This window comes from Primulina eburnea, chromosome 18, assembly GCF_022965805.1.
Source record: "Primulina eburnea isolate SZY01 chromosome 18, ASM2296580v1, whole genome shotgun sequence".
NCBI classification, from domain to species: Eukaryota; Viridiplantae; Streptophyta; class Magnoliopsida; order Lamiales; family Gesneriaceae; genus Primulina; species Primulina eburnea.
The window spans coordinates 8,449,074-8,471,178 of record NC_133118.1 but is presented as its reverse complement, the minus strand read 5'-3'; the positions used below and the strand labels follow the sequence as shown (position 1 = coordinate 8,471,178).

Below are 22,105 nucleotides of genomic sequence, written 5' to 3'. Positions count from 1 at the left end.
AAGACGACCCTTGGAATTCCAGAAAGGTGACAGAGTGTTCTTGAAAATATCTCCCTTTAGACGCACTGTTCGATTCGGCATGCGAGGGAAGTTATCTCCTCGATATGTTGGTCCATACGAGATTCTTGATCGAGTTGGTGATCTTGCGTATCGATTGGCATTGCCACCAGCTCTATCTGTCATTCACGATGTGTTTCATGTTTCTATGCGGAGGAAATATGAACCGGATCCATCACATGTACTTGCACCTGATGAGGTTGAACTGGATCCTTCTCTTTCCTATGTTGAACAACCTGTTCGCATTATTGATCGAAAGGAGAAGATATTGAGAAATAAATCGATTCCTTTGGTACGAGTGCAATGGACTCGACATGGTGTTGAAGAATCGACGTGGGAGTTGGAAAGCAAAATGCGAGATACATATCCGCATTTATTTGATGCTAGTTCATCTGTTCCATAGTATTCGATGTATTCTGATCCTTATTCTGATTTTAGTTTTGATATGTACTATAACTGGTGCATATGTATGTTTGCCAATGTTATGTATATAAAAATGTTTGAGATTTCGAGGACGAAATCTTTTAAGAGGGGGAGAAATGTAAGGACCGCGTATCGTATTATCGTAAATCTTATGTGATTATCGATAATGTATGAAATTGTCATGTGATTACGTATTTGATGTATATCATGACAATGGAATTGAGAAATGAATATTGAATATGAATTGACGTTGTAAGAACTCGAGTGGAGAGGCCGGATGCCAATTTAGTACTAACCTAAATAATTGTACAGAACTTGTAGCGCCCGGGCGGTAGAATTCGACCGCCCGAGCGCCAGTGAGGACTAAGGGGTGTTCTCGGACAGAACATGCCGCGCTCGAGCGGTAACTTATGACCGCCCGAGCGCGGTACAATTAAAACTCGGTGGCAGAACTTCTCGCGCTCGGGAGCGAGAATTCTACCGCCCGAGCGCGGTATCGGTGGAGATAAGAATTAGATTTTTTCTTCTTTCTTCGTCATTTACTTTTCAATAACTTCGAGAAAGTTGAGAGAATTTTGATTTTCTTTCGTCCGAATCGACTTCGAAACGCTGTCTAAACGCGAAACAAATTATATATTTGTGATCGTCGCGTTGAGGGCTTCTGACTGAGGTAATTTTCTTCTAGTTCCAGCAGCTTATAATATCAAAGTGCTGGAATAGCATGTATTTGAAGTTGAATTTCTGATATGTAGTAGAATAACTGACAAGAAACTATGTTTTGAAGTCGGAATTGAATTATGATATGATTTTGATTTGATACGAATTTTTGAAGTTTCAAATGATATTTGAAACTCATATTAATGATTTTGGATTATGTTATTGATTGGAGTGAGTATGTTATTGATGTAGATAAAGTATTATACCGATATCTTCAGGCTACATAAATTGGAACGAAGAATTGAGGTATGTTGCGACCGGGTAACATACGACAGGTATCTGTATTATATGATATATGTCGGTTTGATTAGATTGATTGGAATGGGATTATGTGTCTATATGCCCTATGTGTTGATTTATGTGGCATACATGACATTGAGATTTGAATATCGATGTATGAAATGAACGTTTTGTTAACACACATCATTTTATGCATACATCGATACCAGACATGCACGTTGATCTATGATCCTTGGATACCTTGATATGATTGGATTGGATTCCGGGGTTTGTGAACACAATCGCTATGCCGGTATTATATGACCCGTAAAGCATAGACAATTGTGGCCCCATATGATTGGATATGAGATGTGGGATTTGATGGCGCTTTGCTGACGCTATCATACGTGTATTCCCATATTGGCCGGTGTGCCAGCTCGAGCATTGATTTGATAGCGATTCGTTTGATTCTGACATGTGCTCAGTGGATGGGAATATTACCTGATACCTCCACGACATACATGCATTGCATACCATATATCATTGTTTAGATATCTGTGGTATATATGATTGGTTGTTCCATACGGAGCTTTGCTCACCCCCAAGGGGGGGCTGTTGTTGTCTTTGTGTGTGGACAATGGCAGGTACTCCAGGATATCAGGAGGCCAGAGAGGGTACTTCTGGAGGGAGTCACAGTTGAGTTGAGGTTTATGTCTTGTTCCAAGTATATGTATATGTATTTATATACCGGGACATGTCCCGAGGATATGGGTTGTGTGTATATGATTGGTTTTGATTATGTGTGGGCGTGTTTATGATCTAAGATTAAATACTATTTTTAGTATTCAAATGAAATGATTCGGGCTCAATATAAAGAAATTTTAAACTCCTTTTCCGCTGTGATTAATTAACCCTAATCAGATTGCATTGTAACACTAGTAGAATTTCCTTGATTTACTTCGTATATTCAATGAAGTCATAGGTATATAACTGCCGAAGTAGACGCACGTGAAGTAATAGGGTACCATTTTACTTCGCACTATCACCGAAGTCGTATCCAAAAAATTAGCGAAGTCTTTGACCGGTTCAATGAGAGAAAACCGGTCCGGAATTAGGCCGGTGCCGAAGTAAAACAACGTCTTTTACTTCATCGACTTTGTAAAGTGCAGAAGTAATAGCTTATATATAATTGCATAGTTTATATTGAATGACGAAGTAAATGTGTTGTATAACTTCACATGTTTTGTATTTTGGTGAAGTAATTTATGCGAAAGACTTCGGTGTTATGGAACTATGATGAAGTAAATATATTCTATAACTTCACCATAATTTTTATTTGTTGAAGTATTTGATCTTTTGTTACTTCAAAATTTACATTTAATGACGAAGTAGTAGGTTTGAAAGACTTCATTTCTTTGTATTGTAGTGAAGTAATTAATAGAAAACGACTTCACAATTATTGAGTTGTGGTGAAGTAAATTCTTTCTATAACTTCGACACAAATTTAATATGACGAGTTATTTTGTATTTTATTACTTCATCATTTAATTTGTTGTCGAAGTAAATAATCATATTTTATTGCAACACAATTTTAATTTAACGAAGTAATTCTTGATATCTACCACAATAATTTAATAAAGTATTGAAGTAAAAACATAATTTTCACTTTATCAAAATAATTTAATTAATATACATTAATACCACTATATACACACATAACTTAAAATACATTCATTTGAATCATAAATTATCCATCTATAAATAATGAAAATCCACGAATCCACAAGGATATATACCAATCCACAAGTATATATATCCACAAATCCACAAATATAACCCAAAAATGTATCCAAAATTACGTATAACCCAAAAATATATCAGCAAGTATATCCACAAAACCAAAAGTATATATCCACAAGTATGTTCTAAAATGCACAATGATGCACATGATCTATTAAGCACCTACATAAGAGTAGACGAATTCGCTCCATTCACTTCTGACTTCATCATATTGAGATTGGTTGAAATATTGGTTCTTGATTGATCCTGCAAACTGAAATGTAAAAGGTACAAGATGCATTAGATTAATAAGAACATTCATAAAAAAAGACAATATCCAAATGAGAATGCATTATTCGGATGCACACTCACTTCTATGGTCCTATATGATAAAGGATACACACTCACATTGACAAATTCACGGGCAATCCCTTGATTTGGCCCCATGTCTTTGTCAATGTGATTGTGTATCGTAATCACTATATGGATAATAAGGATTCTTGAATCTTTAGTACATTGTTATGGTTCGTACCTCAGTTACTAACTTACTATACTTTAATTAAATTTTAGACTGGGGAGCTTAGGGATCGAGAAATGGGTCTCATGGAAAATATATCCACAATTGGGCATATATCATACACACCACTCTCACAAATAAAGACCAAATCATATCCATATAAACAACAAAACTAAGCATATCATAAACAACGAAATAAATGGCAAAACATATCAATTATCATAAAATGCATATTACCATATGCATATATATCCCAATGGAAACAAATTATCTCAACCATTAATTCTAATAGCACAAATTCCATAATTAATAATTATATAGATTTCATGTGCACATATCTCAATGGCAACAACTTATCTCGATAATAAACCAAAGCATATCATAAAGAAAGAACTTACCATCTTCTCCAATTGTGGATTTTCAGATTCAACTATCTCTTTCATGTACATCATCACACAATATCCACATTCAACAGAACCACTTTGTTTTAGATTACCCTATATATAATGAAATGGAAAATTTAATGCAACAATCACAATCCAAATAATAAGAACTATTCATTCATGTCTTCATACATAGGCACAATTCATACCGTCAATTGTTTAAAACACGGCTTTTGAGAAATACCCTTCGAGGCATTGTACATTCTGACACCACTACATTTTAAAAAGGAAAAAATCATCTTTTTTTTTTTCATATTTATAATTGATTGCATTCAAAATCAACATAATCTACTACTTACTTGGTCACTATAGTTTTCCATGCATCGTCTCGGTTTCTGTTAGCCGTAGAATCCAATAAATATATCATATTTTTATCTTCATTGATGACAGTCAAGATCCAATGGTACCTGCAAAAATGAAAATATAGCATTGACTAGTATGTAGTAGAAATCAATAAATAACTAAACTCTTACCCAGTGTTGTATGGGATAAGACAGATGCTGTCTCTACACACTGCTTCCAACTGGTCAGCAATATGTTGTGATAAGTCACGACCATCTTTGCCAATTGGGCATGTAGGCTGACATGACGATAAATATAGCTGATCATATATCAATATGAAATAAATATTATGGAAAAAATTAGACTAATTGCACAAAATTAAAAATAAATTTATTAATTCCTAAGGAAGTTGATTTAACCCACCTATTAACTTATCCAAACTCGTTTCAACAATTCTGAGATACATTAAAATAAGCACCCGGAATTTCAACAAGGATTTGACCATAAAAGATTAAACATGCTCATAGTGCTAAAATAAATCAGCCACTTTACGACAAATCATCGGCCCCAAGTCCCAAGGAAGCTCATCAAACTCATCTTTTCCACAACCCAAATCTAATATCAAGAGAATCTAGATTCAAGTGTAGTGATGAAAACACTTTCATACTTGCAAAGACAAATTCAAATTTGACTATTTTAGGTCCTAAGATAGACTTAATACCGAAGGAAGCTAATCCGACCAACTGATAAATTAGTCCGAACTATTATCTAGAGTCTACAAACATTAAAATAATCGCTGATCATTTGATATGGAGATGCAATCTAAATTTATAATGCAACATAGAATAATTTTGCATATTAATAAGCACACACACACACATATACACACACACACACATGAGTTCACACATGAGTTCTGTGTTTTATGGAGCATAAACATTAGACAAGCACAATTACCTATTTGTTGGTAAATTAGACTAGCCTTCAGAGAAATGAATTTCATAGTTGGTAGCTTTATCCCATTCTATATTGGAAACAATTGGTTGTCTGCATAAACATCCAAGATAAGAGATCTAGCAACATGTTCTTATCATTCATGCAGTGCTTGAAACGAGCTGACTCATCAATGAATTCCCAGCCAGTTATCCTTAAGATAGACACAGTAGGCTAGGGAGTTCAAGGAGTACAGCAAGATTAGACATTCAAGTTTACGACAACATCGACCATCTCTTTGACACAACGGACTGCTACTTCTAAGCGTACGTTAATGGGCTGTTTCTACGAGAAAACATGGAGCCTCTATTGGCTACTGCCAACAGGTTCCCAATAAGGTGACTTGGCCTGCTGAAATGGGGTCACCTCCGGCCTCTGTATTTCAATGCTGGAATGTTCGTGTTCGAGCCTAGCTAGTCCAGACTACTTACGAGAACCTTTGACACTATGGACTTAGTGTACATTCTTATAGAGGCAACAAACTTTGACAAACCAACAACAAGAAACAAAAATTAAACCATCAACAAAAATCCGAAGTTACGCATCAACAAAAATTGGAACCCTTCAACATAGAGGCAACAATCTTCGACAAACCAGAAACAAAATTAATTGGAAGGAAGTTACAAAAATTAAACCAGCAACAAAAACGAAACCAGGCAACAATATCAAGAAACCAGAAGTTACACAAAAAAATGAAATATTGAAACACCCAAAATCGAAGGCTGAGGTCGCGGGACACCCAAAATCAGCTACAATCATCGAGAAATTAGAATAAATCCGAAGCAAACACCCAAAAATGACATACCTGAACGGCAGCCGCTGAAGAGAAGTGAAGTCGCGGGAGGCTGAAAGTGAAGGAATCGAAGTATACGTGAGCCGGCTGAAGCGAACAAAGGTTTATAATTAAGGGTTATACGGTGGGTTTTGAACTGTGTATATAATAGAATTTTATAATTGCTAGATTAAATTTAAAAAATGAAATTTAATTCAGTAAATAAAATTAGAGATTTTGTCTCTCTTTCAAATTAAATTAAATCTTTAAAATATTATTTTATTTTATTTTTTTAAATTCGTGGTCTAGTGGCTATTCCAGATTTTAGGCACTACAATTTAAAAATCTGAGGAGATTAAAAGTTGACTATCGGTTAATCTTTTACAAAGTAATTAAGAAAAATTACAAGTTAAGTATGGTTTTTTTTACTTCACTAAATATAAATTTTAAATTTTTTTTTAACATTTTACTTCATCAAAACTACTCTGTCGAAGTAAAATACTACAAAAAATTAGAAGTGAAGCCAGTGTTTTTTAAATAGTGAAGTAAAAAATAATCTTTCACTTCGCGTGTGTTATTACCGAAGTTGATTGGTATATACTACTTCATAATTAATAATCGCCGAAGTAACCCGTGGCGAAGTAAAAATCAATAATTCTACTAGTGTAATAACGATTAGGAGCTAAGGGCCCCACAACCTGATATCGAATCAAGGTTGAAATCAATCTCCCTGATATAAAGCAAACCCGACATTCAATCTGGAAAACTATTGCAATGCTCCTGCTATTCTCAATTCCAGTAATCCACTGAATACGTAAGGAATTACTCCATTCTTTTCGATAATTATCGAATCATAAATAATATGGAAATTAAAGGAATTCAAAATCGAAAATCCTTACCGTACATCGTTCATTCTTTGGCCATTTCAGGTCTGAATCTTACCATTTCTTGGCAAGAATATACAATAGCTCTGTACTTGGTCAGCATAACAATATCCATCATGCAGTCAGAATCCGACAACACCAATACACTACAAGCTACAATACAATCTAACTCGATCTCATTCTTCTCTACTGCAGTATATGACATTTTACAGAATTCACTGATATCAATCTTTCCCCCAAAAAGTAAAGAATTCAATACTACAGTGCATACAGACCCAACAGATAAAGATTCTATAAATGCAATTCATTTAAAATAATCATAGGGCATGCATTAGTATATATAAATACATATGCAACATAATCATAAAAGATCAATACCTGCCACTATATCATCAAGTGCATCCTGGGTCTGTTTCTCGGTCACTACCCCAGATGATTCTGCTCCCTGAAATCTTCGGTAACCTCTCTGTGGACAAACTCTAGCAAAGTGTCCTTGCTGTTTGCAAATGTTGCAACTACCAAGTACTCCTTGGCATTGCTTTGTCGTATGTCTCCCTCCGCAGGTTCTACAATGGACTCCAGTATAACTCGGGCTAGAACCACTGGAGCTGGATGAACCGCTTCTTCCGCTTCCTAATTTCTTAAACTGTTTCTTTCGAGCTTTCAACAATTCTGGCTTCCCACTCGTACTACCACTATCAAATCTGAGAGGGAATTGTTGTGTCTGGTATCGGAACACATTCAACCTTTCTTGTTGTCGCATCAAACTTGCCTCAGCTCTTTTTGCTTTATTCAAGGCATCAGCAAAATGATGGGGTCGCTCTACCTTCCCCAAGGCAAATATTTCAGGATTTAATCCGTTGATGAACTGATCCGCTACAGCTTCATCATTCCCAGCTATAAGAGGAGCAAAACGCAATAAGGTAGAGAATTTAGCAACATATTCTTCAATATTCAGTTGGCCCTGTTTCAAATTTTCAAACTATGCTTTCTGGTCCTCTCGGTACGAAACTGAAAAAAAATCTTTGATAGAATTCAGCTCTAAAGATTTCCCACGTAATCACCTTACTACGATGTTCTAATACTCCTTCGGTTGTAATCCACCAATTTCTTGCTACTTCTCGTAATTGGTCCGGCATCAGTTTCATTCTCAATTCATCTGGATAATCAAGTGAATCAAACAATATCTCTATATCATCTAACCAATTCTCACAATCATCAGACGTTTCAGTACCCCTCAGAATCGGCGGTTGAAATGACTGAAACTGTTTCAACTATATTTCCATCGGAGTTTCTGACACATCTATCTGATCAGTCGAAGTACTACCCGGTTCTCGAATTCTTCTCGGAGGTATATCTGATAATCACAATAGTTAGCAATCACATGAGACAAATCCGTCTCAGTCCCTTTCCGATCAGCTTACCTCTGATCAAGAATTGGTTCTAACTCATTTTCCATTAATACATATCACCAAATCAACTCAGATATTCAGGTAACATGTATATTCAAACAAAACAATAAAACTTAACATCATGTTAGGATACACAATATAATTCAATATTATAATAAAGCACATGCTAGCAATCAAAAGCAGGAAAGAAAACTCAATCTACCCCGCTCATTCTCCTCTATCTCCGTCTAAAGAACTTACAGTTCTAGAACCTACTGTTCTGGAACCTAATGCTCTGATACCACCTGTTGTGGGGACCTGGACGCTAATTAAATTCTAATCATTCTTAGAATTAATCAATCAATTATGATAAACAGGGTCTAATTTTTTTTTTTAAATACAAAGCGGAAACGTAATGTAAATCAATTCGAAATACATAATTATACAAGTCTTGTATTGTCTATGAGAATTCAACTAGGTTCAACTACATATCAGTACTGAATCCTAGTTTACTTCTGAGCCCGGATCTCCACGCTATCTAGTCCAGCCTCGTTTTCTTCTTGACCCTGATCCTGCCCTACCTGTTGTCATGTACACATACAAACAAGACAACAGCCGGATAACTCTGGTGAGAATTATATTCTCAGTATAAACCATGTATACATGCAATCATATAAACAATATAAAAGCATATAACAGATATTCCTAACATGTATAAAAATCAGTAACATGAATCAAATATTCATCACATGTATTATAATCCTAAACATGAATCAAGAATAAATCATATTCTAAATATGTACCATCATCAGGAACATAATTCAATATCAATCAATGAATCACTTTTCGTGATTCTTAGATTTAGACTCGACTCTGTCCTAATCTATGGATCCCGATAGGAATAAGAACATACACCCACCTACAGTCCCGATCGGGCTGGTGGTATGTTCTTATTCACAGACTTTGGCTCTTTCCATATCGAACACCAGTAATAGAAGAAACTCCGATTCTATCCACTCTGATATAGCCAAACGTCCGGTGTCTTGACCTATCCGTCACAGAATTTGGCATTTTCACCAATATCCTATCTTGTGACATCGTGCAATGTGCCCGTGGCGATCCCACCACTATCAGGCACTTCTGTCACAAGATCACTCGACTAATACCTGCTTTCTATACATCCCTAGAACAAGCATATCAAGTCACAACAATGAACATAATCATATGAAGTATGTGATTTAGGGAAACTCGAGTCAAACATCACTCGAGTTGTGCAATCCCAACTCAACATTAATTTATACCTTTATCTTCTCGGTCTGACGAAGACGAAGTCCCGAATTCAACTCTGTCCATCCCTAATCTGATAATGACGATATCAAACAGGCACAATATCAATATACAATTCAATTCAGAACCTGCTCTGAACAATACTCAAATCAAGACATAATGTAAAGGCCCGAAAATTCATGTTTGAAAATTTGTGGAAAATTTAAATTTTTTTCTTTTTAAATAATTAAAATTGCCTCATTCATAAATGAACTGATAAATAAGGTTTGATGTTCAAAATGGAAGCGGAAGAAATTAACATTTTCGAAATAACAGAAAAAGTTTATCCAACGATAATTAAAATGTTTGAGCAATCAAATAATAATAAATGCTTAACTGAGGTCCTCGGGTCCTACTACTGCCGACTCGAGCTGGCTCACTGGTCCCCCGATCCCGACATCATCAGTACCTACAAAAATCAAGTCTAGTGGGTCTAAAGACTCAGCATGCATATATCGTAAATAACGAGTAAATAATTTAATAAAATTTGCATGGGATAAAAATATCATGTCATGAGGCATAATGTGAAAATAACTTGTCATGAGCAATTATAATACATGCATAATTGAACTGAAGATCATAGTGAAAATGTTTGCTCCTTGGAGCTCTGTAATAAAATAACATGTCATAAATTTTCTGTTCAGATGATGGTCTACGCAAGTGGCCCCTGAACTGAACTGAACTGAGCTGACCGGTAACTGGCGACCGGACCGGTAACTGGCTACCGGGTTTAATAATGTACGTCTGATCAGACTACGGCCACAGTATACTGGGTGAAACAACTGAACAGACCGGTAACTGGCGACCGGACCGGTTACTGGCGACCAGATTTAGTAATGATCCCATGACCGGTAACTGACGATCGGACCGATAACTGGCGACCGGATTTAATAATGATAGTAAAGTGACCACAAGCAATATCGCATAAATCTCAAAATTTGTATTTTTGCACTTAATATAATTAAATAACTGAATTAAATATCCTGTACTAATTTTACTGAATGGATTGGATCGCTCCCAGGCTCGCTGCAACCTGCATATGCCATGAAAAAGATGCAATAACTTTACTTGACCAAACTATAGAATTAAATCCAAAAACTGAGACAATTGCGCCTACGACTTCGTATTTAATCATGACTTCGTGCCAACCCGAATGTGGGGACCCGGGCTCTAATTCTTTTCTTTGGGATTAAAACGGATCATTAATCTAAAAAGTGGGTCAAATTTTTGCTTTTACATTAACTCAAATGAAAGCTAACATAAGAAGTTTCTATGTTATTCAACAACATAATATACAAACATAAGATACAAATATGTCTGGTTCCAAACCATATTCGACAACTAGTAAATAAATACAGTACATGCCAAAAGTACAACTACTAGTTCTTCTGCTATGCCCGAGATCACCACGCTATGTCCATCTCTCATCCTCTGCGTGACCCAGATCCTGCCCCACCTGTTGTTATGCACACATACAGACATAACAACATCCGGAAACTCCGGTGAGAACAAATCCCAGTATAAACATGTATACATGCATATAATCAATTAAACATGAAACATGCTATCATGAATGACATCATATGCACATGCAATGCAATGCGAATCAAACCATGTCTGGACTCGACTCGACTAGAACTCTAGGGATCCCGGTGTGAATAAGACGTCACTACCTACCCTCCAATCGGGGTAATGTACGTCTCATTCCTAGACTTCGGTCTGAGCTGTATCAACGGCGGCAATAAGAGTAATACCTACTCCTATGCTGAGATACACCGAAACGTCTAGCTATTTGACAATGCCTGTCAAAGACTCTCCTATCTTAGATGCAATGAATATCAATATGTAAACAAAGTATAATCATATTCATATCTGAATATCACACTGATCATACATGCTTGAATACAATTCTGAAATCAAAGCATAAACATGTTAAAAGATTGAATATAATACTATACACAATTCATAAACATGTTACAATATATCTAATAATACTAGTATGTGATTTTGGTTGGGAAACTCAAATAATATCTTATTTGAGTTACATTTCCCCAAACAAAACATGACTTATACCTTTCGTCGTAGAATCGCTGTCACGGTCGCCAATACGAATCTGAAATGGAAATGTAGATACGCACTCTATCAATTTCTAATCTAAATCAACATATATCCAAGTCACTACGTGATCTCAATACAATCTGACGGCATAATAACTTAATTCTCGATACCGGTCAATCCAATTCTCAACAGATATCAACACTATCTCATTCTCAATCATAATCCAATACAATATCCATCCAAAACACAATAATTCTGTCCCAACAATTCATAAATCATACTGAAATTCATAGGAAAGGCATATGATATCATTTCTTTGATCCGTTTACGAATATATCATGCTCAATACATCAAGAACACAATATAACTATCATATTCCAATTTCCCCAATATCTGAATTTCAAAACTTACTGAAATCGAATAAAACTTACATCACTTTGTAGATAATGAAGAGAGGAGTTCAAAACCGAAGTCGGATTTGAATTTGGATGGCTCAATCTTCTAAAATCACAATTACAAGTGAAAGGAAACTTGAAAGCCTTTCTTCCTCAGAAACCTCGGTTCTTGCTACTGAAATGAGAAGAAATCGAGGCAAATCATATATATACTTTGCATGTTTCGAACACATGGCTTGTTCTTTGCAATACATGTCTCGCGCATATGCGAGGACACTACTCGCGCATATGCGCCGAACCTACTGTCTCGTCAGATTTAGCACTCGCGCATATGCGCCACTAAACTCGCGCATATGCGCCAATGTTTCTGGACGCTCCGCGCATATGCGCCACTACTCTCGCGCATATGCGCCAATGCCACTGGCCTGCTCGCGCATGTGCGCCGAGGCTACTGGAATTTCCATGCAAATGCGCGCATTTCTTCGCGCATGTGCGCCATAGCTTCGACCTTACTTATTCTTTTGACTATCTATCACATCTTTATTATACATTTCCCTTTCTTTTCTAGTCCAATGAAATACATCTACAATCATCTTAATTATCAACAAATCCATCTGATTATGATAACTAAATCTTCGAGCCTTACATTTCTCCCCCTCTAAGAAATGATTTCGCCCTCGAAATCGCACATCATTCTATCAAGGTAAGCATCAAAAGTAATAACATCAAAGTTAAATCAATACTTACATTATTGAAATAACTCGGGGTGTTTCTGTCGCATGTCGGCTTCTGTCTCCCATGTCGCTTCTTCCACGCCGTGACGACTCCATTGGACTTTTACTAGAGGAATAATCTTCGTTCTGAGCTTCTTTTCTTTCCGGTCAAGAATCTGTATCGGTTGCTCAATGTAGCTTAATGTCTGATCAAGTTCAGCTTCGTCGGGTTGAATGACATGAGAAATGTCTGGCATATATCTTCGTAACATCGATACATGAAAGACATCATGTATCCCAGATAGAGAAGGAGGAAGTGCAAGTCGATAAGCTCGATCGCCAATCTTTTCAAGAATCTCGTAAGGACCAATGTATCGAGGAGATAGTTTTCCGCGTTTGCCAAATCAAACAACGCCTCTGAACGGAGAAATTTTCAAGAATACTCTATCTCCTGCTTCAAATACTAACGGTCTACGTCGGATATTGGCGTACTTTGCTTGTCGATCTTGTGTTGTCTTCATCCTCTTCTGAATGAGTTTCACCTTCTCTGTCATGTCACGAATCATATCTGGCCCAAGTTCTGGTACTTCAGTGATATCATCCCAGTATAGCGGAGATCTGCACTTCTTGCCATATAACGCTTCAAACGGTGCCATTTCAATGCTCGTCTGATAGCTGTTATTGTAGGAAAATTCGCAAAGAGGTAGGGAATCTTGCCAACTAGTGCCAAAATCTAGCACTACGGCTCTCAACATATCCTCTAGAGTCTGGATAGTCCGTTCTGACTGTCCATCTGTCTGAGGATGATAAGCAGTACTCAGGAGTAATGTCGTCCCTAAGGCCTGCTGTAAACTATGCCAGAAGTGTGAAGTGAATCGTGGATCACGATCTGATACGATAGACTTCGGCACTCCATGTAATCTGACTACCTCTCGAACATATATCTCCGCCATCTTATCGTGTCTGTATGTCATTCGGTACGGGATGAAACAAGCTGATTTGGTCAATCTGTCGATAACGACCCAAATCGCATCACAGCCTCGGGAAGATCGGGGTAACTTCGTCACAAAATCCATGGAAATGTGGTCCCATTTCCATTCCGGAATAGACAAACTCTGAAGTAACCCTCCGGGCTTCTTCTGCTCGGCCTTCACCTGTTGGCAGTTCAAGCATTTAGACACATACTCTGCGATGTCAGACTTCATCTGCTTCCACCAGAACTGGGTCTTCAGATCATTGTACATCTTCCTGTCACCAGGAAGGATGCTAAACCGACTACAGTGTGCTTCGGACATAATCTGATGTTTCAAATCTGAAACATCTGGCACAACAAGACGGTTATTGACGTATAAGTTATGCTCACGCACCTGATGTTCTGACAAGTGCCCTGATCTGATCATTTGAATCGATCTCTGCACATTCTGATCTGTCCTTTGTGCTTCTTTGATCCTCCTGATCAAGTCCGGCTCAACTTGAATAGCAGCAAGCCGTAGTGGCCTTTTATCTGTATCAAATGCTAATCCAGAGAGACAGAAACTTTCAACTAACTTTGTAACACCTATCGTCGATAAGGACAAGGCACATACCTTTCGACTCAAGGCATCTGCTGCTGCGTTTGACTTTCCTGGATAATATTTGATTTCGTAGTCAAAATCTTTCAATAAATCTAACAATCTACGCTGTCTCATGTTCAATTCTGATTGAGAGAATAGGTACTTTAGGCTCTTGTGATCGGAAAAGATCTCAAATTTCTCGTCGTAGAGATAATGACGCCAAATCTTTAATGCAAATACGATAGCCGCCAATTCCAGATCATGAATGGGGTATCGAACTTCATGTGGCTTCAATTGTCTCGAGGCGTATGCGATCACATGGCCTCGCTGCATAAGAACACATCCCAAACCTCTATGAGAAGCATCACAATATACAACGAAATCATCTGTACCTGAAGGTATCGTCAGTACTGGAGCACTGGTCAGCTTTTTCTTCAACTCTAGAAAGCTAGACTCGCACTCCTCTGACCAAACAAACGGTGCATTCTTTTGCGTCAATTGAGTTATTGGCTTCGCAATACTGGAGAAATCTTTGATAAATCTTCTATAGTATCCGGCTAAGCCCATGAAACTGCGTATTTCTGGCACAGAAGTCGGTCTCGACCAACTGATCACCGCTTCCACCTTACTTGGATCTACAGAAATACCATCTCCAGAAATGATATACCCCAAGAATACAACTCGATTCAACCAAAACTCAAACTTTGACAATTTAGCATACAGTCGCTCGTTTCTCAACGTCTGCAAAACAATTCTGAGATGCTCTGCATGCTCATTTCTGTTCTTCGAATACACCAAAATATCATCGATGAAAACAATGACAAATTCATCCAAATATTTCTGAAACACTTGGTTCATCAAGCCCATAAATACCGCAGGAGCATTGGTTAAACCAAAAGGCATGACAATAAATTCGTAATGTCTATACCTGGTTCGAAATGCTGTCTTTGGTATGTCTATATCTCGAACTCTGAGCTGATGATACCCAGAACGCAAATCAATCTTCGAATACACGGAGGATCCCTGCAACTGATCAAATAAATCATCAATCCTAGGCAAAGGATATTTATTCTTGATCGTTGCCTTGTTCAGTTGCCTGTAATCAATACATAAACGCATCGAACCATCTTTCTTTCGCACAAATAGCACCGGAGCACCCCAAGGAGATACACTAGGTCTGATATATCCCTTGGCTAGAAGATCTTCTAATTGTGCTTTCAATTCTTTTAGTTCAATAGGTGTCATCCTATACGGAGCTCTCGAAATAGGAACGGTACCTGGTACAAGTGCAATGCTAAAATCTACCTCTCGAACCGGAGGTAATCCTGGGATTTCATCTGGAAAAATATCTGGAAATTCCCGTACTACTGGCAAATCTGCCAACGCCGGGCTCGACTTCTGCATATCTACAGCATAAATAAAGAAACCATCTGCTCCTTTTTGTAACAATCTGTTCATAGTAAGAGCCGAAATCAAGGGAATCCGAGATCTGGAACCCTTTCCGTAGAATTTCCACTCTTCTGCCATTTCTGGGCTGAACCTGACAATCTTGTGGAAACAATCCACGGTGGCTCTGTACTTTGTTAACATGTCAATTCCAACAATACAATCAAAATCATCTAACCCGAGTACTATGCAATCTAGATCAATTTCATGACCCTCAAACCATAAGATGCAATGTCTAACCGTAGTCACCGATATCAATCCACTTCCTAACGGAGAAGTAATAGACACGACATCTAGTAACGACTCAACAGGCAAAGAATGCAATAATGCAAATCGTTCTGATATGAATGTATGCGATGCACCCGTATCTATCAATATATAAGCAGGATAACCGCAAAGGGAACAGTTACCTGCAATGACATCATCTGGGGCATCCTGTGCTTGCTCTTCAGTCAAGGCAAACACCTGAGCCTGTTGTCTCTGAGGCTGACTCCCTGGCTGGCCACCTCTGGCTCGAGGCTGGGTCTGTGCTGGTGGCGGCTGAAATGAGTGAACAGATGAAGCTTGCCTCTCAGGCTGAGTCACGGAGGCAGACGATCCTGCAGCCTGGAATCTCGATGCACCACTTCTCTGAGGACAGACCTTGGCATAATGCCCCGGTTGCTTGCATACGTTACACCTGCCCACTACACCTTGACATTGGTCTGTGGCATGCTTACCTCCACAAGTACTGCAATATCCACTTGCCACCTCTAGACTCTGGCCAAAACCTCTCTGTCTTGACCCGCTGGAGCTCGAAGAACTGCTCCCTGCCCTCTTAAACTGTTTACCCTTTGCTTTCAACTGATCTTTGCGTCCGCTGCTGCTACCACCACTTTCGAATCGAGGAGGAGGTTGTACTGGAGGTAATGGCGGTCTTGGACTCGGAGCCACATACGGAACACTCCGTTGCCTAAGCAATCCTGCTTCAGCTCCTTTGGCACGATTCAATGCTTCAGCGAAATTATTAGGTCTCCCAGTATTGACCAATGTAAAAACATCAGGATTTAAGCCGTTTATAAACTGATCTGCCATGGCCTCATCATTGCCTGAAACGTGAGGTGCAAAGCGAAGCAAGGAAGAAAATTTAGCAACGTACTCTTCAATATTCAATTGCCCTTGCCTCAGGTTTGCAAATTCAGCGCCTTTATCTTTACGGTAGGATACAGGAAAGAATCGCTGATAGAACTCCGTCTTGAATGCTTTCCATGTAACCTCGGTGCCACGCTGTTCTAGTGCTCTCCTTATATTCACCCACCAATACTTAGCCACATCTTGCAGTTGATGGCCAATGAGTTTCACTCGTTTCTCGTCACTATATTCCAGAGACTCGAATAACATCTCGATATCCTCCAACCAGCTTTCACATTCAATTGCATTTTCTGTACCCTTTAACGTCGGGGGTCGGAATGACTGGAATCGTTTTAATAGAGTCTCCATGGGCGTAGCAGTGACGTCCATCGTATCTCCGGATGTGCTACCCTGCTCTGGCGCTGGTGGTCGTAAAGGAACGGCTGCTCTTCTAGGAGGCATGTATCTAATAATCCAACTGATTAGAATACAAGATATACAACTGTCTCAGCCCTCCTCTAGTCAGTTACCTCTGATCTAGAATCGATTCTGATTCAGTCTTAACCAATACATGCTGTAATCAATCAAATAATGAACAACATGTAACAAGGAAAGAAATAAACATGCTAGCACATCATAGAGCAAGGAAGAAGACTCGATCTACCCCCCTCATTCTATTCTATCTCAATCTATAGAACCTATGGCTCTGATACCACCTGTTGTGGGGACCCGGGCTCTAATTCTTTTCTTTGGGATTAAAACAGATCATTAATCTAAAAAGTGGGTCAAATTTTTGCTTTTACATTAACTCAAATGAAAGCTAACATAAGAAGTTTCTATGTTATTCAACAACATAATATACAAACATAAGATACAAATATGTCTGGTTCCAAACCATATTCGACAACTAGTAATTAAATACAGTACATGCCAAAAGTACAACTACTAGTTCTTCTGCTATGCCCGAGATCACCACGCTATGTCCATCTCTCATCCTCTGCGTGACCCAGATCCTGCCCCACCTGTTGTTATGCACACATACAGACATAACAACAGCCGGAAACTCTGGTGAGAACAAATCCCAGTATAAACATGTATACATGCATATAATCAATTAAACATGAAACATGCTATCATGAATGACATCATATGCACATGCAATGCAATGCGAATCAAACCATGTCTGGACTCGACTCGACTAGAACTCTAGGGATCCCGGTGTGAATAAGACGTCACTACCTACCCTCCAATCGGGGTAATGTACGTCTCATTCCTAGACTTCGGTCTGAGCTGTATCAACGGCGGCAATAAGATTAATACCTACTCCTATGCTGAGATACACCGAAACGTCTAGCTATTTGACAATGCCTGTCAAAGACTCTCCTATCTTAGATGAAATGAATATCAATATGTAAACAAAGTATAATCATCTTCATATCTGAATATCACACTGATCATACATGCTTGAATACAATTCTGAAATCAAAGCATAAACATGTTAAAAGATTGAATATAATACTATACACAATTCATAAACATGTACAATATATCTAATAATACTAGTATGTGATTTTGGTTGGGACACTCAAATAATATCTTATTTGAGTTACATTTCCCCAAACAAAACATGACTTATACCATTCGTCGTAGAATCGCTGTCACGGTCGCCAATACGAATCTGAAATGGAAATGTAGATACGCACTCTATCAATTTCTAATCTAAATCAACATATATCCAAGTCACTACGTGATCTCAATACAATCTGACGGCATAATAACTTAATTCTCGATACCGGTCAATCCAATTCTCAACAGATATCAACACTATCTCATTCTCAATCATAATCCAATACAATATCCATCCAAAACACAATAATTCTGTCCCAACAATTCATAAATCATACTGAAATTCATAGGAAAGGCATATGATATCATTTCTTTGATCCGTTTACGAATATATCCTGCTCAATACGTCAAGAACACAATATAACTATCATATTCCAATTTCCCGAATATCTGAATTTCAAAACTTACTGAAATCGAATAAAACTTAAATCACTTTGTAGATAATGAAGAGAGGAGTTCAAAACCGAAGTCGGATTTGAATTTGGATGGCTCAATCTTCTAAAATCACAATTACAAGTGAAAGGAAACTTGAAAGCCTTTCTTCCTCAGAAACCTCGGTTCTTGCTACTGAAATGAGAAGAAATCGAGGCAAATCATATATATACTTTGCATGTTTCGAACACATGGCTTGTTCTTTGCAATACACGTCTCGCGCATATGCGCGGACACTACTCGCGCATATGCGCCGAACCTACTGTCTCGGCAGATTTAGCACTCGCGCATATGCGCCACTAAACTCGCGCATATGTGCCAATGTTTCTGGACGCTCCGCGCATATGCGCCACTACTCTCGCGCATATGCGCCAATGCCACTGGCCTGCTCGCGCATGTGCGCGCCTTTCTTCGCGCATGTGCGCCGAGGCTACTGGAATTTCCATGCATATGCGCGCATTTCTTCGCGCATGTGCGCCATAGCTTCGACCTTACTTATTCTTTTGACTATCTATCACATCTTTATTATACATTTCCCTTTCTTTTCTAGTCCAATGAAATACATCTACAATCATCTTAATTATCAACAAATCCATCTGATTATGATAACTAAATCTTCGAGCCTTACACCGAACCAATACCAAACCATCAAGTAGTCATGATTAAAATACGCCTTAAATGATGAAATAATGCTCCTAAAATAGTGAGGGTCGTAATCTAGGTGAATGAAGGCCAAAACATGAAACGCTCTTTCGAGAGTCAATTTGGCACATCGCACCTTAAATTCTCGTACGACCTCAAAAATGATCCGAATCACAAACGGCCAAAAACATGACCTTCCTAACTTGATGAGGCACTTTCCAGTCCAAGGACATAGGCTTATGCCAAACTAGAACTCGAACGAGCAACTGAACCGTCACCGCAAGTTGCTGTCCAAAAATACAGCAGCTGTGCTTTGGTTTCTTGCGTCGTTTGCGAGGCTAATGGCCATTGGGGCTTGAACCACTGACCAAAACCTCTTAACAACATCCTAAGGAATGATTTGAACCATGGCTAAGGGCCCTAGACCAGACACAATTCGCATCACACCAGCAAACAACCGAACGTTCCGACCGAGAACAAATTCTGCACGTAGGATGCATTGCTTTTGTTTTGCTGTCATGAATCATTACAATGGCCATTTGATTGACCATGACACAATCTAGACATCTAGGGTATGGTATGAACTGTGTCTAAGGGCCGGAGGCCAACCAAGATCCACACCATTCCCTAAAAATCGAAACAATACTAGCTGTCAAAAATGATAAGCCGAAGGGTGCACGGTCTGTTCTTGAGTATTTTGTGAAAACCGATTCACCATGGACCAAGCCACCAAAAGGGCAACTTATTCATGCCTTAGACATGCTAGGGAAGTGTTCTAACCATGGCTATAGGCCCCTAGGGCAGCCATTATCAGATCCATTCCCTTGGACAGCAGCAACAGATTTTTCGAAAGCTTAAATGGCCAAGATTGAGGAGTTGCTGTCAATTTCGATTTCCAGCAAGCATGGGGGCTGAACTAATGGACCAACGTGGTCCTAATCCATCCTATAACATGTCTAGATGTAGCCTTGGGAGCCTGGAATCGAACCATCCACCTGTACTCACAAAAACAAGAAAACCGTGAAGCATAGAATGAAGCCAACAAAATTCTGCACTACTTTTTTTGAAATGGTTCATCAATATTTCGGTTTTTGCCTTAATAAAATCATGATTATGATGTTTCAAAATATTAATATGGCTTGATTGAAGAGCAAAGAAGAACATATACATGCCTGGTTCGTTTTGAAAGAAAAACAAATGAATAAGACGACTCGGCGCGGAGGAGGTGGAGCACTTTCTTTTCTTGCTACCTTGCTCTCGATTTTTCTCTCTTTATTACACTGATATTCTCACGGTTTTATGGCTCTGAAAATGGTTCTGAATTCGGTGGAGAGGGGGAGAAATTGTGGTTAGGGGAGTGAGGGAATGGTTGCCAAATATAGGGAACAAATCAAGACCAAGTCTCCACCTTTTGAATTTTTAATTTTGGTTTGATATTAAATATTTGTTGGGGTGTTTAGTTGGTGGCTATGACCGAATTCCTCATGCTCTCTAGACTAGGATAATGCTTATTAGTTAATTAATTAAGGTTGTTCAATAATAAAAAAAATTAGCATGCTAAAACAACAAAGAATGGGTCAAAGGGTAAGTTGGCAATTGAATTGCTTAATATTCTAAGGTGGTCGAAATTTATAGATTAATTGGAGGGAAAATTTTGATTATTTAAAAAATTTATAACCCTTAAAAGCCTTACCTATCTTTTTAAATAATTTAGTGAACTAACCCCTTAATTATGGAACTTAAATGAATTTATTTTCTACTCACCTCAAGTTGCTTAAATAAATCCTCAAACCTCCTTTTAACTTAAATTAACTTACTTGCTAGCTAAAATAAATTCTGGAAATGTTTTCTAAATCTTAAATTTTATCCCTAAACTCCAACTCCAGTCCGGCCTCACTGAATTAACTGAAATGATACAAATTTAAACTGCTACGGAAAATAATTAAATTTAAATACTCATGCGATAAAAATCATTTTAATTTAAAATACTAGAATTATGCATGTCTTATACGTAGTCTAAGTTATGGGTTCTACACATAATCTGATCAATATCGACGATATCACGATATAATCGAAGTCACTACTGAATCTGATCAATATTACCCCACTAATGTTTCGACGGTATAATAATACAATCTCAATAAATCCAGTAATATCAACATCACAGATATAATACCATGAGTCATAATTGATATCAATGTGACTCATCATCAATAATAATACAACCCTGATATCGAATCTCAATCAAATCAACTCCGAAAATCATAACAAATACATACACAGTCTGTTCTTCAATCTGACTTCAGTTATACGATGCCTACTATATC

General features: G+C 38.1%; 1 protein-coding gene across 1 annotated transcript; it reads right to left on the bottom strand.

The window, feature by feature from the left end:
* Positions 1 to 3,185: 3,185 nt before the first annotated feature.
* LOC140820276 (uncharacterized) lies at positions 3,186 to 4,735 on the bottom strand. The gene is made up of 5 exons (XM_073180618.1): positions 4,629 to 4,735; positions 4,455 to 4,562; positions 4,305 to 4,368; positions 4,111 to 4,209; positions 3,186 to 3,469 (listed from the first exon to the last, which is right to left on the bottom strand). Exons 2-5 carry the CDS (start codon positions 4,520 to 4,522, stop codon positions 3,371 to 3,373), a joined length of 330 nt encoding a protein of 109 aa, XP_073036719.1. The 5' UTR covers positions 4,523 to 4,562; positions 4,629 to 4,735; the 3' UTR covers positions 3,186 to 3,370.
* Positions 4,736 to 22,105: the final 17,370 nt, after the last annotated feature.